General features: G+C 34.4%; 1 protein-coding gene across 3 annotated transcripts; it reads right to left on the bottom strand.

Moving 5' to 3' along the window:
• Positions 1–1,360: 1,360 nt before the first annotated feature.
• LOC110728070 (NACHT, LRR and PYD domains-containing protein 14-like) lies at positions 1,361–18,630 on the bottom strand. 3 transcript variants are annotated; one of them, XM_021907688.1, is made up of 17 exons: positions 18,226–18,630; positions 16,560–16,651; positions 16,303–16,411; positions 15,472–15,540; positions 15,238–15,396; positions 15,072–15,145; positions 14,472–14,574; positions 14,178–14,220; positions 10,126–10,188; positions 7,725–7,951; positions 7,389–7,509; positions 7,137–7,237; positions 4,122–4,235; positions 3,861–4,028; positions 3,626–3,769; positions 3,402–3,547; positions 1,361–2,047 (listed from the first exon to the last, which is right to left on the bottom strand). In XM_021907688.1, the coding sequence occupies exons 2-17, from the start codon at positions 16,621–16,623 to the stop codon at positions 1,896–1,898; spliced, it is 1,857 nt and encodes a 618-aa protein (XP_021763380.1). In that variant the 5' UTR covers positions 16,624–16,651; positions 18,226–18,630; the 3' UTR covers positions 1,361–1,895. The 3 variants fall into 3 exon arrangements, with proteins under 3 accessions (XP_021763380.1, XP_021763379.1, XP_021763381.1); XM_021907687.1 differs by lacking the exon at positions 18,226–18,630 and adding an exon at positions 16,751–17,448; XM_021907689.1 differs by lacking the exons at positions 16,560–16,651; positions 18,226–18,630 and having other exon boundaries at positions 15,072–15,131; positions 16,303–16,370.
• Positions 18,631–19,776: the final 1,146 nt, after the last annotated feature.

The raw sequence follows: 19,776 nt of genomic DNA, 5'->3' as shown, positions 1-19,776 counted from the left end.
GTAAAAGCTTTCCAAACAAGGAAATGAAACAAGTATTTAAAAATGGGCGAAAAAGAAAAGTGGAGCAAGTATTTAAAAACGGAGGGAGTATGAAGCAACTAATTTATACCGTATCTAAATAATAGAACCTGTTAGACCATCGTTTACAAAAACTTATCGATTGCAAGTTTCAATACTATTTCTACTAACATCATATAGTAATATGAGTAGATATTTTCCAACTTTAAGTGTTCGAGTTTAGTCAATTTTCGGAGTACATTGTTAAAGCATGATTCGGATATTAATTTAGCTACCTTTTAAATTCATGATTGAACACAAGGAATACAAAGTACGTTGTACTAAATATTCAATTGATGAAGCTGAAATGTTCATTGCTTAAGTGACAACAAATTAACAAGAAGCCAATGTTGTCGGTTTAATACAAATCATATTACATTATATTGACCTTATCTTAATTTATAAATATATAATTTGAGGCCAACATTTTCTAGTATAGAATAAACTCAACATTCTAGCTAATAATAATAATAATAATTTACTACTATAGCTAAAAACAGAGTTGTCAATATCTCTAGTACGCACTTCTACGACTGAGCAGAATAAACAGCATGGTATGGGGCTACTGCATAGTGCATATATTGACATATTATGTGCATGAAAACTTTGTTATCAACGAACAAGGACATGCAGTAGTTTAATGTACTATAGCCAAAGCAAGCAGCCAAGCAGTCATCCTTTCGTGTCGTGTTTCGTGTATAGACGACATCCATCCATGCTCTTGGGTCTTGGCATACAAATGTAGCCAAATCTTCACCTTCAGTATAATTCTCGAGGTTATGAGATCAAGTTTTGTAAGATATGGACCGTAAGGTACTATGGTGATTGGTGAAGTATATAGTACTTACGATACACATGTACTTAGAATGGCATACACATACTCATTGCATGCATCTACTATGAATTTGCAGTATGATCCTCTCTCGGTGTGTGCTTGAATTGGGCGTATATGATGAAAAATGAAGAGAACAAAGTCGGATGTTAAAGGGATAACCTAGTTATTGTGAAGAGGAGCTAGTGATCCAACAAGGCACGATGATGGTGTGGTTTATCGTACATGACACTAGTGGTTGGTCGGTTGGACCTATCAAAGGGGAAAATGTTTAGTAGAGACAGTATCAGAACACATATACTCATACCAAGTAAAAATCACTCGAGTCATGAACGTAAACCCAGTTTGCCCAAACCATCTCATGACGGCCTTTCTGAAATGCATTCCAGGAACGTAGCGCAACCGACAAGAGAGCCAATATGCTACACGTTGCCCCTTTCCCCTGTCAACTCGAATAATTGATAATTGGTACAAGATGTGGTAATACCAGTGAACAAGTTCATGACAGTGGGGTTATCATTAAATGAAGCTACATCCCCTCAACTGTTCCAAGTGTGATTGATTATATCACATGAACAAATACTACTGCCATTTTGGCATTTGTTACTCAGAGCTTCAGACTGTGAAGCCAAAATAACTGCGAAGTACAGCAAATATTAAACCTGTTACATCTTATGGATAAAAAAAAAGAGGAGGTATATTACATTGTTCGTTTTAATTTCTGACTTTTTGCTTCAATGATCCTGCTGCATTGTATATGAAAAATATTCACCAAAAAAAAAAAAAAAAAAAAAAAAAAAACTTGTACCAAAAAATGTAGCAAAAAGTTCTGCATGCTACTTGCACTGCCTATTAAGTGATGAATTGACATCACAATGAGAAACCCTATAGATGACATTCATGGATTGCAAAAAAAAAAAAAAAAAAAAAAAAAAGAGCAATTTTTCTCATGGATGTTGTTTTAAGTAGGGAACGTTTGTCTAATTCATGCCATTATGTCACTGCTCTATGGATCATCATCATAGAGCGTGTCTTGAGAAGGCGAGGTTGAGATCATCACAATTGATTCTCCATTGTATTGAAATTCAGAAAGTGCCGATATGTAATCAGCCTGGCAAATTTTGTGGTTTCCTGTAAGATCAATACGTTGAAGATTCCCTGATTCAAAACAATTTAAGTTCATTTCAGAACCAGATATATAACCTGAGATGAATATGATCAATTACATCAGTGTAGAAGAAAATTCAGCATTGGTAAATGCTGTCGCTATCTGAAAGTAGCTACTCCAGTAGGGAATTTGTACATTTTTAATAGTTTACAAGGTACAGGTTGTACACTTCTCTGAAGCAAGGGTTCTTTCTACTAAGAACTATATTTCGATTTTAACAACCCAACCCTGATTAATAATTCCCGACTTCCCAGGTTAAAGAGCATAAACAGAATATAGGCTGCCAAATGAAGATTTGATCAATTTCTGAATTTCTATATCCTTTTGGCAACAACCTGGCCCCATGATCAACTCTAGCCTAGAGCAGCTACTCCAAAATAGTCACTTAACAAGAATGTTGAGAATATAGACTAACATGGAAGGTCAAAGCATGAGAGCTATACGAAAGTATGCGTCGGAACTCGGAAACACAAGTTAATAATTTTAATATAATCATATTAAAAATCACTACAAGATAATAGGAATTTGTGGACTGAAATCAAGATATATGGCTATTCAAAAGTAGGCCTGTTTTGCACCATCTTAGAGCCATCCTGACCCTGTTGATATTTCTCTTTGAAGGTTGATTTGAAAGGACCAAGTTGAAGTTTAGAGTTTCACTCAGACTGCAGTCCCAAACAGAATAGAACAGATTAAATATATGGCAAAGGGCAACACAAGGCAATGTTATGTTTGTGTTTCTAGAGAGGGCCGGGGCTCATGCTGAGAACTATTTTCAGCATCATCATGCCTTTTGGACCTAGGAGGAGCGTTAACTCAATGTCCCCAGCCTGAGTTCAAGAGCTTTGGGAGCTTCATTGACTACTAAAATTAGAATTTGGGTGGATTAGAAAAACAGTTTTCCTTACAAATCACAATCTCATCCCGGCAGGGTGCTTAGAGCATATGTTTAAATTGCTTATTCCAGGGAGCTCTTATTCCCTGATAATCTGGACTATGGAATGATTTTTTTTTTCCAACATAGATTTTCTCTATCGTAAGAGGCCAGCTGGTCCTTCCAGTTCTATAAATGACATAGGCAACCAAAAAAGAATTTTATTTAAAAAAAAAACACAAGAGACTGCAAACTATGTTGATGTTTATCAAGCAATATAGAGTCAATCAGTCAATTAACAAATTTGGAATGCTTAAGCAGTAAGATGCAGTTTCCTACTGATAACAGGGTGACTTCTGGTATATTTCCAAACAAAGCAGTTGCTCATGAATCAAAAAGTAGAAGAAAATTACTTGGCAGTGGTTACCATTTGAATTCTGCTATAATTTTTTATTATCACTGTAGCATACCTTTAGCTGTTGTGAGGGCTGAACATATAATTTTCAAGGATTCCGAGGGCATTAAATTGTATCCTACATGCACATCAACAAGTTCTGAAGCTCTAGAGATAAGATCTTCAAGAAATTCCGCAGCTTGGATACCCCCACGATTTTCACTGTGAAAACATAGCAATTCAACATTCAAATTGATTAAAAATTATTGGAAAAGTCGCAAAAAGGGGTCCAAGAAGTACCTTATGTTAATGCTGATTAGCTTCACCACATCTGGCATATTAATCCTCAGTTCTAAAAATCCAGATGAACCTAGGCCAATGTCCCTTATATCAAGCGACCTTATAGATGTGTGCATAAAATCTCCGAGTAATGGTGCTATTTGGCTTCAAAAATATGACAAGACATCATCATTTACAAGTAAAACAACAAACATTCACCAAAATAAATAGAGATTTCGAAGGGAAAAAAAGTAACCTTCCAAGATCATTATCTGCCAGAGAAAGAGAAGTCAGAGGGTATTTTAATGCCAAAAGAACTTCCAGAAGTTCAGTTGCTCCATTACAGGAGAGCTTACAGTTCTTCAAATTAAGATTGGCAAGGGGAAAGTGTTCAAAAGTCTTGACAAAGTAGGGGATTAAACACCTGCGATGTCAAGAAAAGTTTCATAAAACTATAGCTCACTGTTGAAATGGGCAGGAAGTTGTCAAAAAAAAAAGGCCAAGACAACAAACTCACTTGATCCCATCATCCTCAAAGGGATTGTCATCTAAATCCAGAGTCTCCAAAACTGGCATATGAATGAGTGCAGATGCAAGGTCTTCAAGGTCATTCTTCCGCAAATTGTTGCCCCTATAGTAAGAGATAGATCTTAATCAAACAACTTCCACATACACAGATGGAGAGGAGGGAACTTAATAAAGAGCAAAAAAAAGACAAAGTTTTATGACATCAATATCCTAATAACCAAAATAAACTAGTACAAAGCTAAAGCTTCCATAACAAGAACCTACAAAAATTGAAAACAAGATTTACTATCAGTCAGTTAATGCAGACACGAAATTCATGGAAGTAGTAAAGACTGAAAGTGGACACTTTTAGTTAGCTCAGAGTGCAGCTTCATCAGGGAAGTTTCACATAGGTCCCCAACAGATTGTTCTCTTCCATACCCAACAGCTTTTAACACCAGAGAGGCAGTTAGTTGTAAACAAATTCGCATAGTTAAGTCCTGTATGAAGTCTTCATTAAAATAATGGTGTATACAGATAGATGTGGCACGATATCTTTTTTCTGGGTACGTTACTTTTGCACGAGGAAATCAGCAAAAACAAAGCTCAGAAAATCTTTTAAGCCAGTAAAAGCATGTCGTAGACTAGGTTCCCTGTTCAAAATTTTGGTTGGCATTTAATACACCAGTCCAGTAAATAAAGTTTCTCATAGAGCTTTCATTCAATGGAATTCTGCCAAACAGATTCTTAGCCAACTGGGTATATAATATACTCCCTTACAACACATGAATACTTGTAAAACATCCAGAGGCAATAGGTGGATTAAATTGTTCCATTACTTCCATGGGTGCAAAAAAACCTGCCAGACTGTCACTGAGTTGAGAATATGAATTTCACAAATGTTTTGAATTATCTTTTTCCTTTCTTTGACAGTATAAAGTATGACTTCAACTAGATTCTGGGATATTAATCGATTTCATGTAATTACAGGAGGTAGCTGACGGAACTGTAAGAAACTCTAATTCAGAACAAAGAACCAGATTTGAATCAGATCAAGGTTATTTTGGTGCAGAAATGACAAATTGGGAATCAAAGAAAATGAAGTTAGAAAAAGCAGCCAAATGAGCAAAATGAGATCAATTGAGAAGCACTGAATTGGGAGGAAGGGGGTTTCTGTGAAAGGATTCATCTGAGATAAGAGTAAAATGTTCACATGTTCCACTGTTCGTCTCATTTATTATCCAAGCACTTTTGATCAAATCTGGTCAGGGATAATCCCAAAATCTTAATAAAATCAAATTCGAACATTGATAATAGAGAGTGGAAAGTATGGAATCAAAGAGAGTTTCTAAACCACTCCCTTTGTTGGAAGTATGTCCTAGGAAATGATAGTTCATAGGATTAGATACAAATAACGAATAATTAGTTATATGATCAGATACAAACGGATGAATTGAACTATTTTTTCCACCATAAAACATGTGAGAAGAGATAAAAGGGAGAAAAACTCTCCTTGCACAGTTGCACATCGATCTAAGTTGTCAACTTGTAATGGACCGAGTAATTGGGCCTGCTGTTAAGCCACCTATACTCAAGCAATATCAGAGGAGGGGTAAGGTCGTCCAAACTGGATTTCCACCAATCACTACAGCAGCAACATATGAGGAGGTGGCGCAAGAGGACAATGTCAATTAAAAGAAGCAGAGGGCAGTAGCAACTTTGGGTAGTGGAACCTTGGCAAAACAATGGCAGTGAATGAAGACAAGAATTAAGGGCAGCTAGCTAGTACTAAGTTGTAACCCTTGTGTATAAATTACGAGGTTAGGGTAAGCAGGAGGTTATGTGATTAGACTGATTTGAATTGAGCTTTGTATCCTAAAGATACTATTTTGGAGAGTGGTAGGCTGAAGCTACCATTTTATCTTTTCCTTTCATTAATCAAACACCATTGCTAGCTGCCTCATTTGCTCTGTTTTCATTATTGTTTATCTCTGTTTTCGTGCATATTAGTGTAGGCGAGGGTTGAGTCCCTCACAAGACTCTTGTTGCGGTTCGATGTTGTGTGCCAACCATCAGAGGGTATTCAATTGAAGTTCTAAATTTTGTAACCTGGTTGAATTGGCTAGGGAAAGCACGCATAAAAGTATATCAATTTCAAGATAGATTCATAAGTAACATGTGTATCATTCGATGCTTTTTGCAAACCTTGTTTTCATAATTCCAAGACCCTTGACAGCAATAACCATTCCAAATCTAACAAAAATGAAAGATGAAAAAGCCAAATGTATCTAACTGTGAGTTAATCAATAAGTTGATGAGAATTCTAAGATATATTCGCAGAACATTTATCTTCAAGGCTTTTCATTGATTACACCAATAATAGGTTGTTCTTGTGTTGTTTTACAAAAGAGCTCTTAGGGCTTGGTCTAGTAGAGTAAGCTGAACGTTAGGCTGGTTGGTTCGCTACATACATATTTCTAAGAGTAGTAACGTGGACATGTAAACGTGGAATGCATGACAAAGAAGAATGTGTTTGTGTCAAAGTTGCTGTAGATGATGAAGATTTGTTAGTATTATGCTTGTCACACATTGCTTATGCTAGAAACGTTTAGTGAATTGTTTGTTTATTTATTTTTTTTTTAATTTATTTTTTATTTTTTTTATGCATTAGTGGGCCAAGCCCAAAGAGAAAACAAGCAAACAGTAAGCAACAAACCGAAGTTCAGCCACCCTCACTATGTCCTCCCAATGTCGGTCCTTTATTTCGATTGGAGGAGTATCGAAATAAACGACCCTTTCTTCGAGAAGAACCCCTACATTAACAAGAGAATCTGCTACACTTCCCTTATTGGGAAGTTCCAAATTTATTAAGAATTCACTATATCAGCTAGAACAAAGCCTGAGAAGTTAGTTTCAAAGTGGACTACTTTTCTTCATAGTCATCGAAAATTGCATTATCAGTTGCATCACTTCAGTCTGCACCTAACATTTGATTAATTTGGTTGGTGAAGGTAATACAGTATACCTTAAATTAAGCACACGTAAAGACTGCAAAGACTTGCTCCTTTTGCAAGACAAGGCTTGATTGGAAGAGCTGCACCGAAAATCAGAAAGCCAGCCTGAAATCTGCAGTAAAGTGAAAACTTGTATTGATAATATGAACTTCACAACAAAGAGGACAAACATTTGATGTGAGTTGTTCCAAATTTTAAGATGATTCTGATTAAGAAAGAAAGCACACAGGGTTTTAAATAGGCAGATGATAAAGTTTGCTTACATTGTTATCTGACAGTTCTAGGGTGGAGAGAGCAGATGAAGCATCAAGAAGTGCCGTGAGAGTCAATTTAGCATAATTTCTCCCAATATGGTCGTCACAAAGGCTTAATGACTCCAGTGATCTGCAGTGACAAGGAAATTCAACAAAAAGCAAATCTGATACAAGAGGAAAGATGATTGAGAAGTAAAGCGTCATATTAATGATCCATGAGCTTGCTGATTTGAATTTCACTAAAAATGTTCCCTAACATGGGTCTCTGTTAAGACAATGAAAGTACTCCAACTTCAAATAACAAATTCTAAGAACAAAATAGGGAAATAATTACAAGGAATGCACCTTGATGATAGAAAGGAGACGAGCTTTGGCGGAAAAGACGCAGGATTTTCTTCTAAAAATTTTGATGCTTTCACAGAAAAATGTTTCACTCCATGTGCTTGTGTACCTTCCATTTCCAATGTATTACAGATTACCTCCAAAACTGCCAATGAAAACTTGCAGTTGACAAATTCCAGAGATGTTATTGTTTCTCTGTTCTGGTTCAGTATCACGCATAATCCATCATGCTGCAACAACATATGACATATACTCTTAGAAAACACCAGATGTACATACAAATGCCTCTTTCAGTCAGATAATGGCACTTTAACACACATTTTCTTTGCTGTTTCTGCTATGTGAAAAGGATCTATATCCCACAATCAACCTTGTACCATTTCAATGCATAATATTCAGTGGTATAAAGAAAGAATTAGATATTTGTCTAGATAGGGCAGCACAGCCATCAAAATTTAAGATTAGAATTAGGTTTTAATGTTTTATTTTGAGTTCCCTGGGTAAAGCATACTGAATCAGAAGTTACCTATTTCAAAAGGATTGACTACTTTCAAAAACACATTGACAATACAAAATAATGGTTCATAAATAATTGTCCATGGTGACAGCACATTAACTACTTGCATCTACAAATATGAACGCAATTAATCATTGAATAGGTTGAAACTTCGAGACAAATGAGCATTCACTCTTTCGCAAGCACTGAAATTAGAGCCAAAGTACTCGAAAGAGCCTACAATTATTGCTTGAAGGAAACTTACTCAAATATTTTTTTTTTTCTTCATGTTTTAGGAAAAGGGTCCATACTCTCCATAAAATGGGACAAACACATCTAGTAAAAACAATCTAGGAGTTATTAGATAGTTAAGTATTGTTAATAGTGCATTGACAAACTTTAATGTTTTTTGGGGTTTCAAAACTTCAAAAGACAACATCCAAATAAAGGTAAAAGGCATTCCATTTCATCAATTTTATTTAGTTCAATATGTAATTTAATGCTCATTATCTTTATATCTATAAATTACTACTTGGAATCATTGCCATATATCCGCTTAAACTACACCAATTAAATAGTTCTTACACGCCCTGGCCCAGCGCCTTAACCCGTAAAGATGCTAGATAAGTTACTTTGTCCTGTGCTAATTCAGAACATAATAAAACTCCAGAAAAGACACGGAAAATTTTGCTCCAACCAAAAGCACCACAAAATTGGCATAAGAGCATTGTCCCCTCTATTGTGCCACAACACCTTCTTTCCATTGTCCTTAACAAACCTCGAAAATTAAATTATTAGCCAATCGACCAATCCACCACTGTCAAAGGGTAAACCAATTAACCAACATTCAAGATCCTAGGCAAACAATCACTTCCAAAAGTAACTTGCCATTTCACAATAAAGGAAAACATGTGAGCAGGACACACTAGCGCTTCGGCACAACAAAAAAATATCAGGTGAAAGAACTATAGCATCAACGTACACCATTGAAGCATGTCAGTATAATTCTATCAAAATGCCAAATAATTGCCGATCTCTAAACAAAAGCTCTCACCTTTAAAGGAACTTTTCCAATCAAATTTACCATCAGGTCAAACAACAGAGTAAAGTCTTACTTAAAAACCTCCCTTTAGAGTTCCCCATCCATATCTTTAAATCCTATACTGCAGTCAATTGAAGGTTGAGATCCTCCAGACACAGGGGCATTATGTAGATAAGAACATTAGTGGTATAATCAGGTTATTAAACATAAAAAGTTTGCCCTCCTCTTTGAACATCTATTCAAGAACAAATGCAAGAGACCGAGAAACAGCCCCAATCTTGAACCTCAGTAGAGCCGTAGAGGGAAGAATAAGTGAACACCCCTGAAATAAATATTCATAGACAACCATGTGTAACTCTGGCAACAATTTCCTCTGTGGATCCCAACCATTTTGGTGCTAACCAGAATTTTCTCTTATGACTCAATGCCAAGGGGACACTGAATCACGAGGGGCGGGCCACAACCATCTATACACAAGCACAGTCTTTTTAGCCACCACCTTCCCAGATGACACGACACACGAATTCCAAACCCACGAGGTGATCTTTCTAACATCAATAGACCCAGACCACAGAAAATTCCCCATCATCTTCTCAATCCAACTATACACTCACAGGTGTTTTGAATAAGGAAAGTTAGTAAAGAGTGATACTATAATTCAGTTAGTTTTCTAGTACTTTGAAATTAAAAGCAAACATACAATAAGCAGCCGTAAATGCTTTTACAATTTCACAAACGCAAGGTACATATAAAAATTAGTAACTGCAATAATGTTTGACGCGCCAACATGAAGCTACTAGAAGAAGGGAGCTGAATATAGCTCAGACTTATGAAGAATCATAAAATTTTAAGATACAGGGACTCACGTGCATGTCAGAGGAAAGTCTCCTTAGCAACAAACCTTGCAGCTTGCTGTTTGCTAGTAATTGCTGCAACAGAGCATAATTATCAGAGAACAATATAAGATGCTATGTAAAAACCAAGAAATCAAAGCACACCCAAAAAAAATAAAAAATAAATAATAATAATAAAAAGAAAGAGATACAGGGAGAGAGAGAAGCAAAAATCAATCCCAAAACAAAATTAAAGAGAAAGGGAAGAAGTCAAGAGCCTGTAAACTTGGGTTAATTTCAAAGGATTAGCATAGTTTAACGTCTTGTTTGCGCTAGAGTACATTTGATAACAAATTTGACATTGAATTAGGTTTACAATTCACTAAGAGAGAGTCAGTCAGACCTTCAACAAAACGTTGTAGAGTAATGCAAATAAATAATCATGTTGTCCATGTAGCATATATAATATATTAATATACAACGTATGGACTTAATGGTTAAGGAATTTATGTTAAGGATGATGACCTTACAAGTTAATATGATATATATTTTTTACTTTATCTTGGTTAGGTTAGTTTTTATTCAAACCCCCTGCCAGGCTTCAAAATTTTCATATAAGTCCAATTTTGATCTCTTTTATCCTAATGAGATATAATCTACGTGACCAGTGACTATTAATGAGAGGTAGAAATTACAAGGTATTCTATAACACCGTTGGAGACAATCTCCCATCATTAATATCTATGATCCAAAATAGCTTCTTCTTCACCCATCAGCGCACTGGACCCTTTATATGTCATTTTCTGAGTAAGAATATAAGTTCGATGATCAAGATATAGATCAAAGAAAAAATCTGGAAAATGTAAAAAAGATTTTATCATAAAAAACAGACACATCATACCAAAATTTGGCCCAAACATGATAGATTTCAAAGGGATGACATCAAAGGGGATTGTTGAGGAGAAAATACGAGCAGTTGACAACTAGCAACTCCGACAGTTAACAATTAATCTGTACAGCATAATGTGACAATCATCATGCTGTTAAACTTGTATACAAAATAAAAAAATTAATTAAGAAAAGTTTAATAAGCCCTGGGAAGGCCTTGACATACAACGACCAGGAAAACAGCTTGATCCCAAAGAGATGAACAAGACTAGAAGTAGTAGCTCAATCAAGGATTATTATATCACTCCTTTACAACACACATGGGCATACAGCAACCATGAAAGCAGGCTGCCAGTTCTCCCAGCCCGTCCAAGACCCAAACCAGCATAAGTCACCAGGAAATTATCAAATTTAGAAACTTGGTAAACCACCAACTCTCCTTATGCTGTAGTGTCCTGGTTTTAAGATAGATGCCGACATTTTTTAAATAAGGCCATGTTGCACATCATTGCAAGAGTGCAAGAGTGCAAGTGCAATACTTTTCAGCTTTACAGATATCTAATTTACTTGTGACTAGTTTTTAAGAGAGAAATTTGCACATAACTGGTTCTACATACTGCAGACAGTATGTGCAAAAACAGTTTAACTCAAATGGGACTGCCCAATACATATTCTGGCAAGAAGGTATCACCAATTTTCCAGAATCCACAAGATCCTATTCCTCAAGTCTACATACCAAAGCTGATTATTAATGCTTTCTCAATGTTCCACCAAAATGTCATCGAATATCAACAACCTACACCATTTTTACCCCAGGGATACAAACTAAAGCTGATAATAATGAACTCTATCATCTTTGATATCTTTAACCAAAATAATCCGCAATTCCAAAGCGGCAAAGCCTATCAGCCACACCAAAAGGAACCTGTGCCAAATAGATTATGCTTAAAAGAAAATTCGGATGAGAGTGAGAGGAAATATAAACTCATTTTTACTTGTATAGCCTTTATACAACCACAGGGCATTGAACTCCTCACCCACCACATGGATAAAAACTCGAATTATTAAGTGGTGATAGGCTACCATTTAAAACCAGCCAAGAACAAAACCTCAAGATGGACAAACTACCATCCCTCCCCTTATTTATTTAAAAAGGACTTGGCCAGATAGATGCTATTTCCACACCTAATAAGCTCAACATACTGAAAAGAAATACATTCTTGAACTTATGTACATAATATGGAAAGTTGGAATATTCTTTATGACAAACTACAAACAGTGGCAGAGCCACATTGTGTCCTGGTAGGGACGTGCCCTGCCAGGTTTAGATATAAAAATAAAAATAAAATAAAAGGTCAAAATTTTGTTTAAATAGAATACAAAGTGCAATATTATGTTTGAGCTTACTAGTAGTCTAGTGGTTAGAGCATTACCTTTTCAACCAAAGGTCATGGGTTCTAACCTCTTGCCCAACATTCTTTTTTTTTTTTCCCTCTTTTTTTCTTTTCTTTTCTTTTCTCTTAATGTTCTATTCATCCAATTTCCCAAATAACACAAAAACTTACCAACATAATAGTTTGATCACATTGGGCAAGATTATTGATGATATAATGATATGCTTTCAAAACTTGAAAACTAGAAGTTTTATTTTAATATTTATTTTTACATGTATGAGTATACTTGAATTATTACTTATAAATCCTTATAATTAGTATTTTGGATCATCCTATTTGATACGAAAAATCTATCTAGTGATTCCAAACATATTATAAACGATCTAAAAAAACACGAGGTTATTGTTTAAAGTCTTGAATAGGGGTAACATTTGATGTATTTTTTGAATAATAAAGGTTTAACAAATACGATTGCCAAGTAATTTTGAATCTTGATATTTTGAACATTCTTTCACAAATGTGTCTGGATTTTTTTTTTTTATATAAAATCCTGGCTCCGCCACTGACTACAAATATAGCACATAGACCTCCTACCCTTCCGCAAGTGAGCCATTCATAAAATGGACCCACCCTCTCCTTACCCCCCCCCCTAAAAAATAAATAAAAAGAATCCGTCTCCAACCACCAAACTACTTCTCAGATATCATATTTGTCAATATCAAGAAGCAAAGGAGAAGAAAGAAGATAACATTGAATACACCTCCCACATTTGAATTTTCCATTCCAGCACTAATTACTTGATGCAAATAGCTCTAACTATCTCTAGCACAAGCTTTTTCCGGATCAATCCAGCACAACGACCCTTATTACCTATGTTCATTGTCCACTGCAGATTACATTTGAACCCAAACCAGAGTCAAGCTAAAGAGAAACATCAATTTGACTGACCATATATAGCCGATTTGGTCGTTAACACAAAGAATAATAATTAATGGCAATCGAAAGGGGGGAGGAGAAAAAGTGACTATATGTGGTTTTCTGCAGCTGACAACGGCTGGGATTCTGGGATGACAAGAAGGGAGAAGGCAAAAGGATGGAAGACTGGTTAAAATACAATTTACTGAAAATAGCTAATTGATGATGAGATGTAACAAATAATGATACACAAGAGCGAGACAGAGCATTTGAACTCCCTCTAAAATTGAGTCAGTGTTAACATCTAATGCCATGAAAAATAAAACAGTAGAACGTATGAATCAAATCCTAGATCAGTGAAATGCTCAAACTTGACCAGAAAAAAGTAAATGGTAGCTTTCTTGTCACATTTTTTACTCTGAGTACTCACTCTACTCAGACACCAGCAGGAATAACAAAATTTGTCCAGCTTACAAAAGAATGCTAATTTTCCTATTATTATATCATCAATATGAGAGCACATATTTTACTTGCAAGTGATATAAAAAGAATTATTTTGTAAAGAATACATTCAATCACTAGTTAAAGCTTTACCGTACAATACTTATCTCTGCCGCAACCCCAAAAATCAGAAAGTAGATCAAATATTACTTCAACTAGAAGCCAAGGTTATCTACTAAGTGTGAATCATCAGGATCCAAAAAGTTAATTTTCAACTAAACCTTCCAAAAGAGATAGGAAATTATCTCTGATATCAAGAAACACACTTCTTTTTACAGAAAACGGTAACACTATTTTTGAAAACATTATTGAATCTTGACAATGTAAAGCAAGTTTCAGTTTATACATCTTTTGCTTTTCAGAACAGGAGATAAGACAGCCACTTACACAAGTTTCCTTATTGCAAAATATGTTCTGAAGCCTCAAAGATCTGCAAGCACAAGAATACCATTTAAGCACCTTCAACTTTCCCAAGATAATTGAACTTCAAATTACAACATGATATTAACCATGCAAACAGATCTTTGCAACAACATAGATGAACAATAACAGGGTCACCACTATATGCAAGTAAAACCTCAAAGAACACATAAAGTGATGAAAAAGATGATCAAAAGATCTATCCCATAAAATTATCAATTAACCAGGAAAACATGGATACGAACAGCTAATGTATTCTACCTCACATAGCATCCAAAGTCTTTGCAGTGACCACGCAATCTGGAGTAATGATGCATTGAACCTTTAGTTGGTTCCTCATAACCCATGATTTTGATTAGTCCATCTAGAAGTAAATCATAACAATAGGTTAGCACATGAATATGCAAAAGAAAAATATTCAACTAGAGATCCAACAACCAAGTTACACAGCAAGATGAAAGACATATGAGAGCTGAATACATATTGGAACTGACAGGAAAATTACTTTTGTCGGGAAGTTTCGGGACAAAATTATTTATATTTTCATAAACTCCTAAAGAAGCAAAAAGAATAAACACAAGAAACCGCAGAAGCATATAGATGAACACAATAGCAAACCAAAGTCAAATGGGCAATCTGGGCTGGACTGCTGGATCATAACATCAGTTCAACTAATTACCAGAGCTTCCACCAAATAAAGTTTTTATCCCATGCCCCATGTTCAATAATTGTATGGCAGATGAATTGGCTAAATAAAAAATATTGGTAGCCCACTATAATAATGTTTCAAAATAATATAAAGCCAATCTAACACATCAAAACTTCACATCCAATTAAACCTTGAAGAAAGCATCGAGGTACCTGGAATTTGAACATCCCCAACACATCCATTAAAAGACGGTAACATAGCTCTCTCTGCAGCTGCATCAAAGCAACTAACATTTGGGTGAGAAGCCTGAAAATAAGTAATGATCAAATGAAATTTTGATTGAAAAAATGAGCTAGCTTATTTTGTCGTTTCACATACTTCTGAAGATGCAGTTCCCAATACTTATGTTGCCAGTCAAATGTTGCTTCACATTCCAACATACTTTTTTGTGACGAAAGGTTCTCTTGGGAATGCTTGACAAGTTCAGGCCAACGCAAGGAAAATAATGCCTTCCATGCAATTTCGAACTTGCCATATCTGAGAAAGAGTACTGAATATTACAATCCAACTTTGCCGGAAAGGAGAAAGAATGCCATTGAATGAGAATCTTACCTCACACGCTTCCTTCCATTTCCAGAGCAATCATACTCAAGGTCAAACTCAGTCTGTCTCTCCAAAGGCCTGCCAGGATATATAGAATAACACAAAAATAAATATCTAAAACTTGGGGAACTATTTCCAACACTCCATAGACGAAAATAGGTATCCCCTCCTTCGCACCTAGAAGATGTTCGTTTTCACAAGGGATGATATTGATGGATGACGGGTATATATTCAACATCACTAGTCATAAATATGTCAAAATTGATGTAACAAAGACGCATAAATAGATAAGTAAGGCTAGTCATTAAAAAGCTAATCTTGTTTGCTTAATAAACATGAAAAGCAATGCAGCTCAGCATTCCACTCGAGCTTGGTTCAAGCACAATTGCAAAACTATGATTATATTCAGCAAGCTTGACATCCGCAATAGAAGGTTAGGCTTAATCGGTCCGTAGTCCACACCCCTCTTACTATCCAATAAACTGTTATGAATTACCGCCCATTTTAACTCAAAGACTGAACACATAATTAGCCCTATTCCAATAGTCCTCACACTACTCTAACTTGTCAATACCAAACCAAATTCAAAGAGCCAAGCATTATTAACTCACTAAAACTGGCACATAAGCAATACAATGAACAACATACAAGATTATCTACACATAAGCAATACAATCCCCGCCCCGCCTCCCCATAACTTGATAGATCAAATTAAAAAAAAACCAAGCAAAATCATCAAATAAAGAGAATTGAAGCGAAAACAAACAATAATATAACCTAATCAGAAGTTGGGTTTTTTTTTAATTTTGTGAATTGAAGTGGAAATCAAAGAGTACATACATTTGTAATTGCAATTTTTGGAGGGCTAATGCAGGCAGCTTCTTCAATAAACCATCAAACAGCTCAGTGGGTAGCTCATATATTCCCTGCACAATCTCATCATCTTCCCCTGCAAAAATTTATATTTAAAAAAAAAAAAAAAAAAAAAAAAAAAAAAAAAAAAAAAACCCAAGAAAAAAGATGAAAAATTTGATATACAAATTAATGAATATTTTAACTAAAATTAGGCAAAAAGAAAATTAAGAATATTATTATACCATAAAGGATGTGACTTTGAAGGGCACCATAGCAGAGGTTCACCAAAGATGGAGTTTTTGCCATTGTTTCGCAATAATTTAACACGATTATGCTGCAATTAGTAAAGTAAATGATGAAATTTGAAAAATCAATAGAATTTGGGTAATTACTACTAGCAGTAAGAGTTAAATGGGGAAAATGAGGCAGTTACCATATGACAATTAGTGGTTTGTGGTGGCGGATGTATCATGCGCATGATACATCCGTTCCAAAAAAAAAAAACGGAAAGAACATTATATAGAGATGTAAAGAACATTTAGCTAAAATTAAAAGAACATGAAGAATATAATAAAAGAACATAAAAAAAAAAAAAAATTAGAGCTATTAATAACAACGAACATAACACTATCTTATAAAGAACATAATCTTCAACCTTTGTCACATTATTCTCAAATTCAACATCCAAATTCATCAAATTTCAAAAAGGAAAATAAAGGGGGTTGCTAAACGCAACCTAGATTTACTTGACGTAACCCTTTTTCCCTTATTTTTTTCAATTCTAAAAGCCCTTATTTTTGTCAATTCTAAAAGAACTATAAAATTTATATTTTATCCTCCTCTTTCAACTAAGTAAAAAAATCTTACTAAATTTTAACTTTTTGTCACAAGAGTATAAAATCGATTTAAAATACTAATTGGGATTGCAATGGAAGATAATTTTGACAAAAAAGAACTCATAATTGATGCAAGTATTTTGTTGTTTATTTTTATTTTCAAGTACACTTTGTGTAATACGAGTGAAACGTGCTGCTCTTTTTTATTTCAATCACATTGAACAAAATCAATATCTATATTTCGCACATATTAAAATAACATACTCTATTTCGTAAATATCGAACAAAATAGTATACTAAATTTCATACATATTGAACTAACAAAGCAATAGACAATTTTTCGTACAAATTTAACAATATATAATACTATATTTTACACAAGTTGAACAAAGTTACGTTGGATGTACGAGGATGAACATCGATGGCCAACCATGAAACATGAACAACTAGTTATTAAAATTGAAAATAGAATTATAGATATGCCTTGTACTTCGATGTATTAGGAGACCACTCTTGACACTTTGTAAATCAATTTTAACCAAAGAATGCAAGCTAACTATCTATTATATTCCAGATTTCCAGCTATATGCAATAGCTTCATTTATTCTAGCCCAACTATACAAAACATGCAATCTATGGAGTAATTCACTAATTCACAGCAGTTATCTGAAATAGATATGATCGTATTACCCATGTTATACGAAATCCTACTCTTTTTTGTAACCAAATATTATCCCAATTCAATTCATTCAATGTAATGAAATCAATCTCATAAATTTATATGCTACACTATGCAGTCCTAGCAAAATATCAAAAATTCTGAAAAACAGAATGAAAACACACAAATTTAAAATATCTTTTACAATTGTTCATTCAAGAGAAGATAATGTCAAAAGTTTTTTTTTTTTTTTTTTTTTTTTTTAAAGAAAATGAAACTAACACTATTTAACAACTGTGCAATTGAAACTTAAACCCCCCAAAATTCTCAAACTCGAGCGCAAAAAATCCAGAAAAAAACCTTAAGAAAAATTAGAGCAGCAAAAATGAGGGAGATCGTAAAGTTTAGCTTTACCACAAATGAAAAATTAGTACCCAAAATCGAGCGAAAATGATGTCACAATTTATGATAATTAACTTTTAACAGATTTTCTCAAATTGAATTGGGGCAACGGATTATGAACTGATGATTATAAAATTGATGATTTTGGGGTTTTAGGTTGATAGAGAGGAAAGCAACGAAAGAATGAAAATATGCGATGGTAAGGGTATACTTGGGTTTTTGGGAGGGTGTGTTAAGTAAGTAAGGATTGTATTTAGCAACCATGAAAATGGACAATGAATTTTATGATTACAAAATATTCTAGTTCAAATCTAAAGCAACACAATTAATGAAAAATAAACACAAAATTTCATTCAAAATTACCTTCTATCATTGATTAACAAATCCACATATTCACCTTCATTAATAATCACTCCATTAACAAACCAATGATCAAAAGCACCACGAAACTCGGTCTAAATGCGCAGCCATCGTCTTTTTACTCTTCTATTAGTAGAATTTCTTTTCCTCTACAAATTTTCTATTTCTTTCTCTAAGATTTTTATTCCTCTCTCTAAAGCTTTCAAACAAGTGAAATTAAAATATGAAGAAATATACAAATTTTTAAATTGTGATTGGGAAATAATCACCAAAACTCTTCAATTATGGAACAAATAATTCATCTAAAAATTGAAAAGCTAGACGTTCTTTGAAAAATACCTACTGTGTATTATGTTCTTTTGTTATTATTTGGTTGAATAAAAATAATATTCATTACATTATATTATCATGTTCTTTATTAATATTACGGATGTTCTTTAGATATATATATATAAAGAACATAAAGTTGGATGTTGTTTTAAGAAATAGATATATGTTTTTTAAAAAATAACTATATGTTCATTACAGAACAACTATATGTGATGTTCTTTATAAAATAGCTATATGTTCCTTACAAAATATTATATGTTTTTTACTGAACAACTACATGTTCATTCCGCCTTTTTTTAAAGAAAATTGGATGCATGAAGCATGGTGCATCTGCATCCGCCTCTAGGGAAAAAATTTCATACCATATGATAGTAATTATCCACTAGTAATAAATGACCGATAACGGCGTGCTTTGGTATGTATTTTAAGTTAGTTTCCTTACCACTTGCAAAATGCAATGTCCTTGATGTGCACTCTAGGTAAGCTTTAGTAGGGTTATTTTATCTCCCTCTAGTTGTTGGTATGAATTTGATGAGGTGCTATAGTGGATAAGAATATGATCATATCATGTCTGTGAACAAGTCGGTGTGTCTTTATCATCCCTACTTACAAATCTAAAGAACTTGTTTTTGATAGGGTGTTATAAGTGTTGGTGAAGCATTAGAGAGTTAAATTACAAGGGTTAGGAATCTTAAGATGCTAGGTAAACTATTCATGGGAGTAAAAGAGAATTGTTTCGGGTCTTTTTTGGATCTCCTGGATACTGGTCACGCTTTGCTGGCAATACGTTGGTCCCACCTGCAAAACCACGAATATTCCGTTCAACGGAATATTCGCCTCCGACGATCAAGTCAGTGATCAGAACAGAAAAAG

The sequence above is a fragment of the Chenopodium quinoa genome, unplaced genomic scaffold (genome assembly GCF_001683475.1).
Source record: "Chenopodium quinoa cultivar QQ74 unplaced genomic scaffold, ASM168347v1, whole genome shotgun sequence".
Taxonomy (NCBI): Eukaryota; Viridiplantae; Streptophyta; class Magnoliopsida; order Caryophyllales; family Amaranthaceae; genus Chenopodium; species Chenopodium quinoa.
The sequence above is the reverse complement of the archived record's forward strand: the minus strand, read 5'-3'. Positions and strand labels throughout refer to the sequence as shown.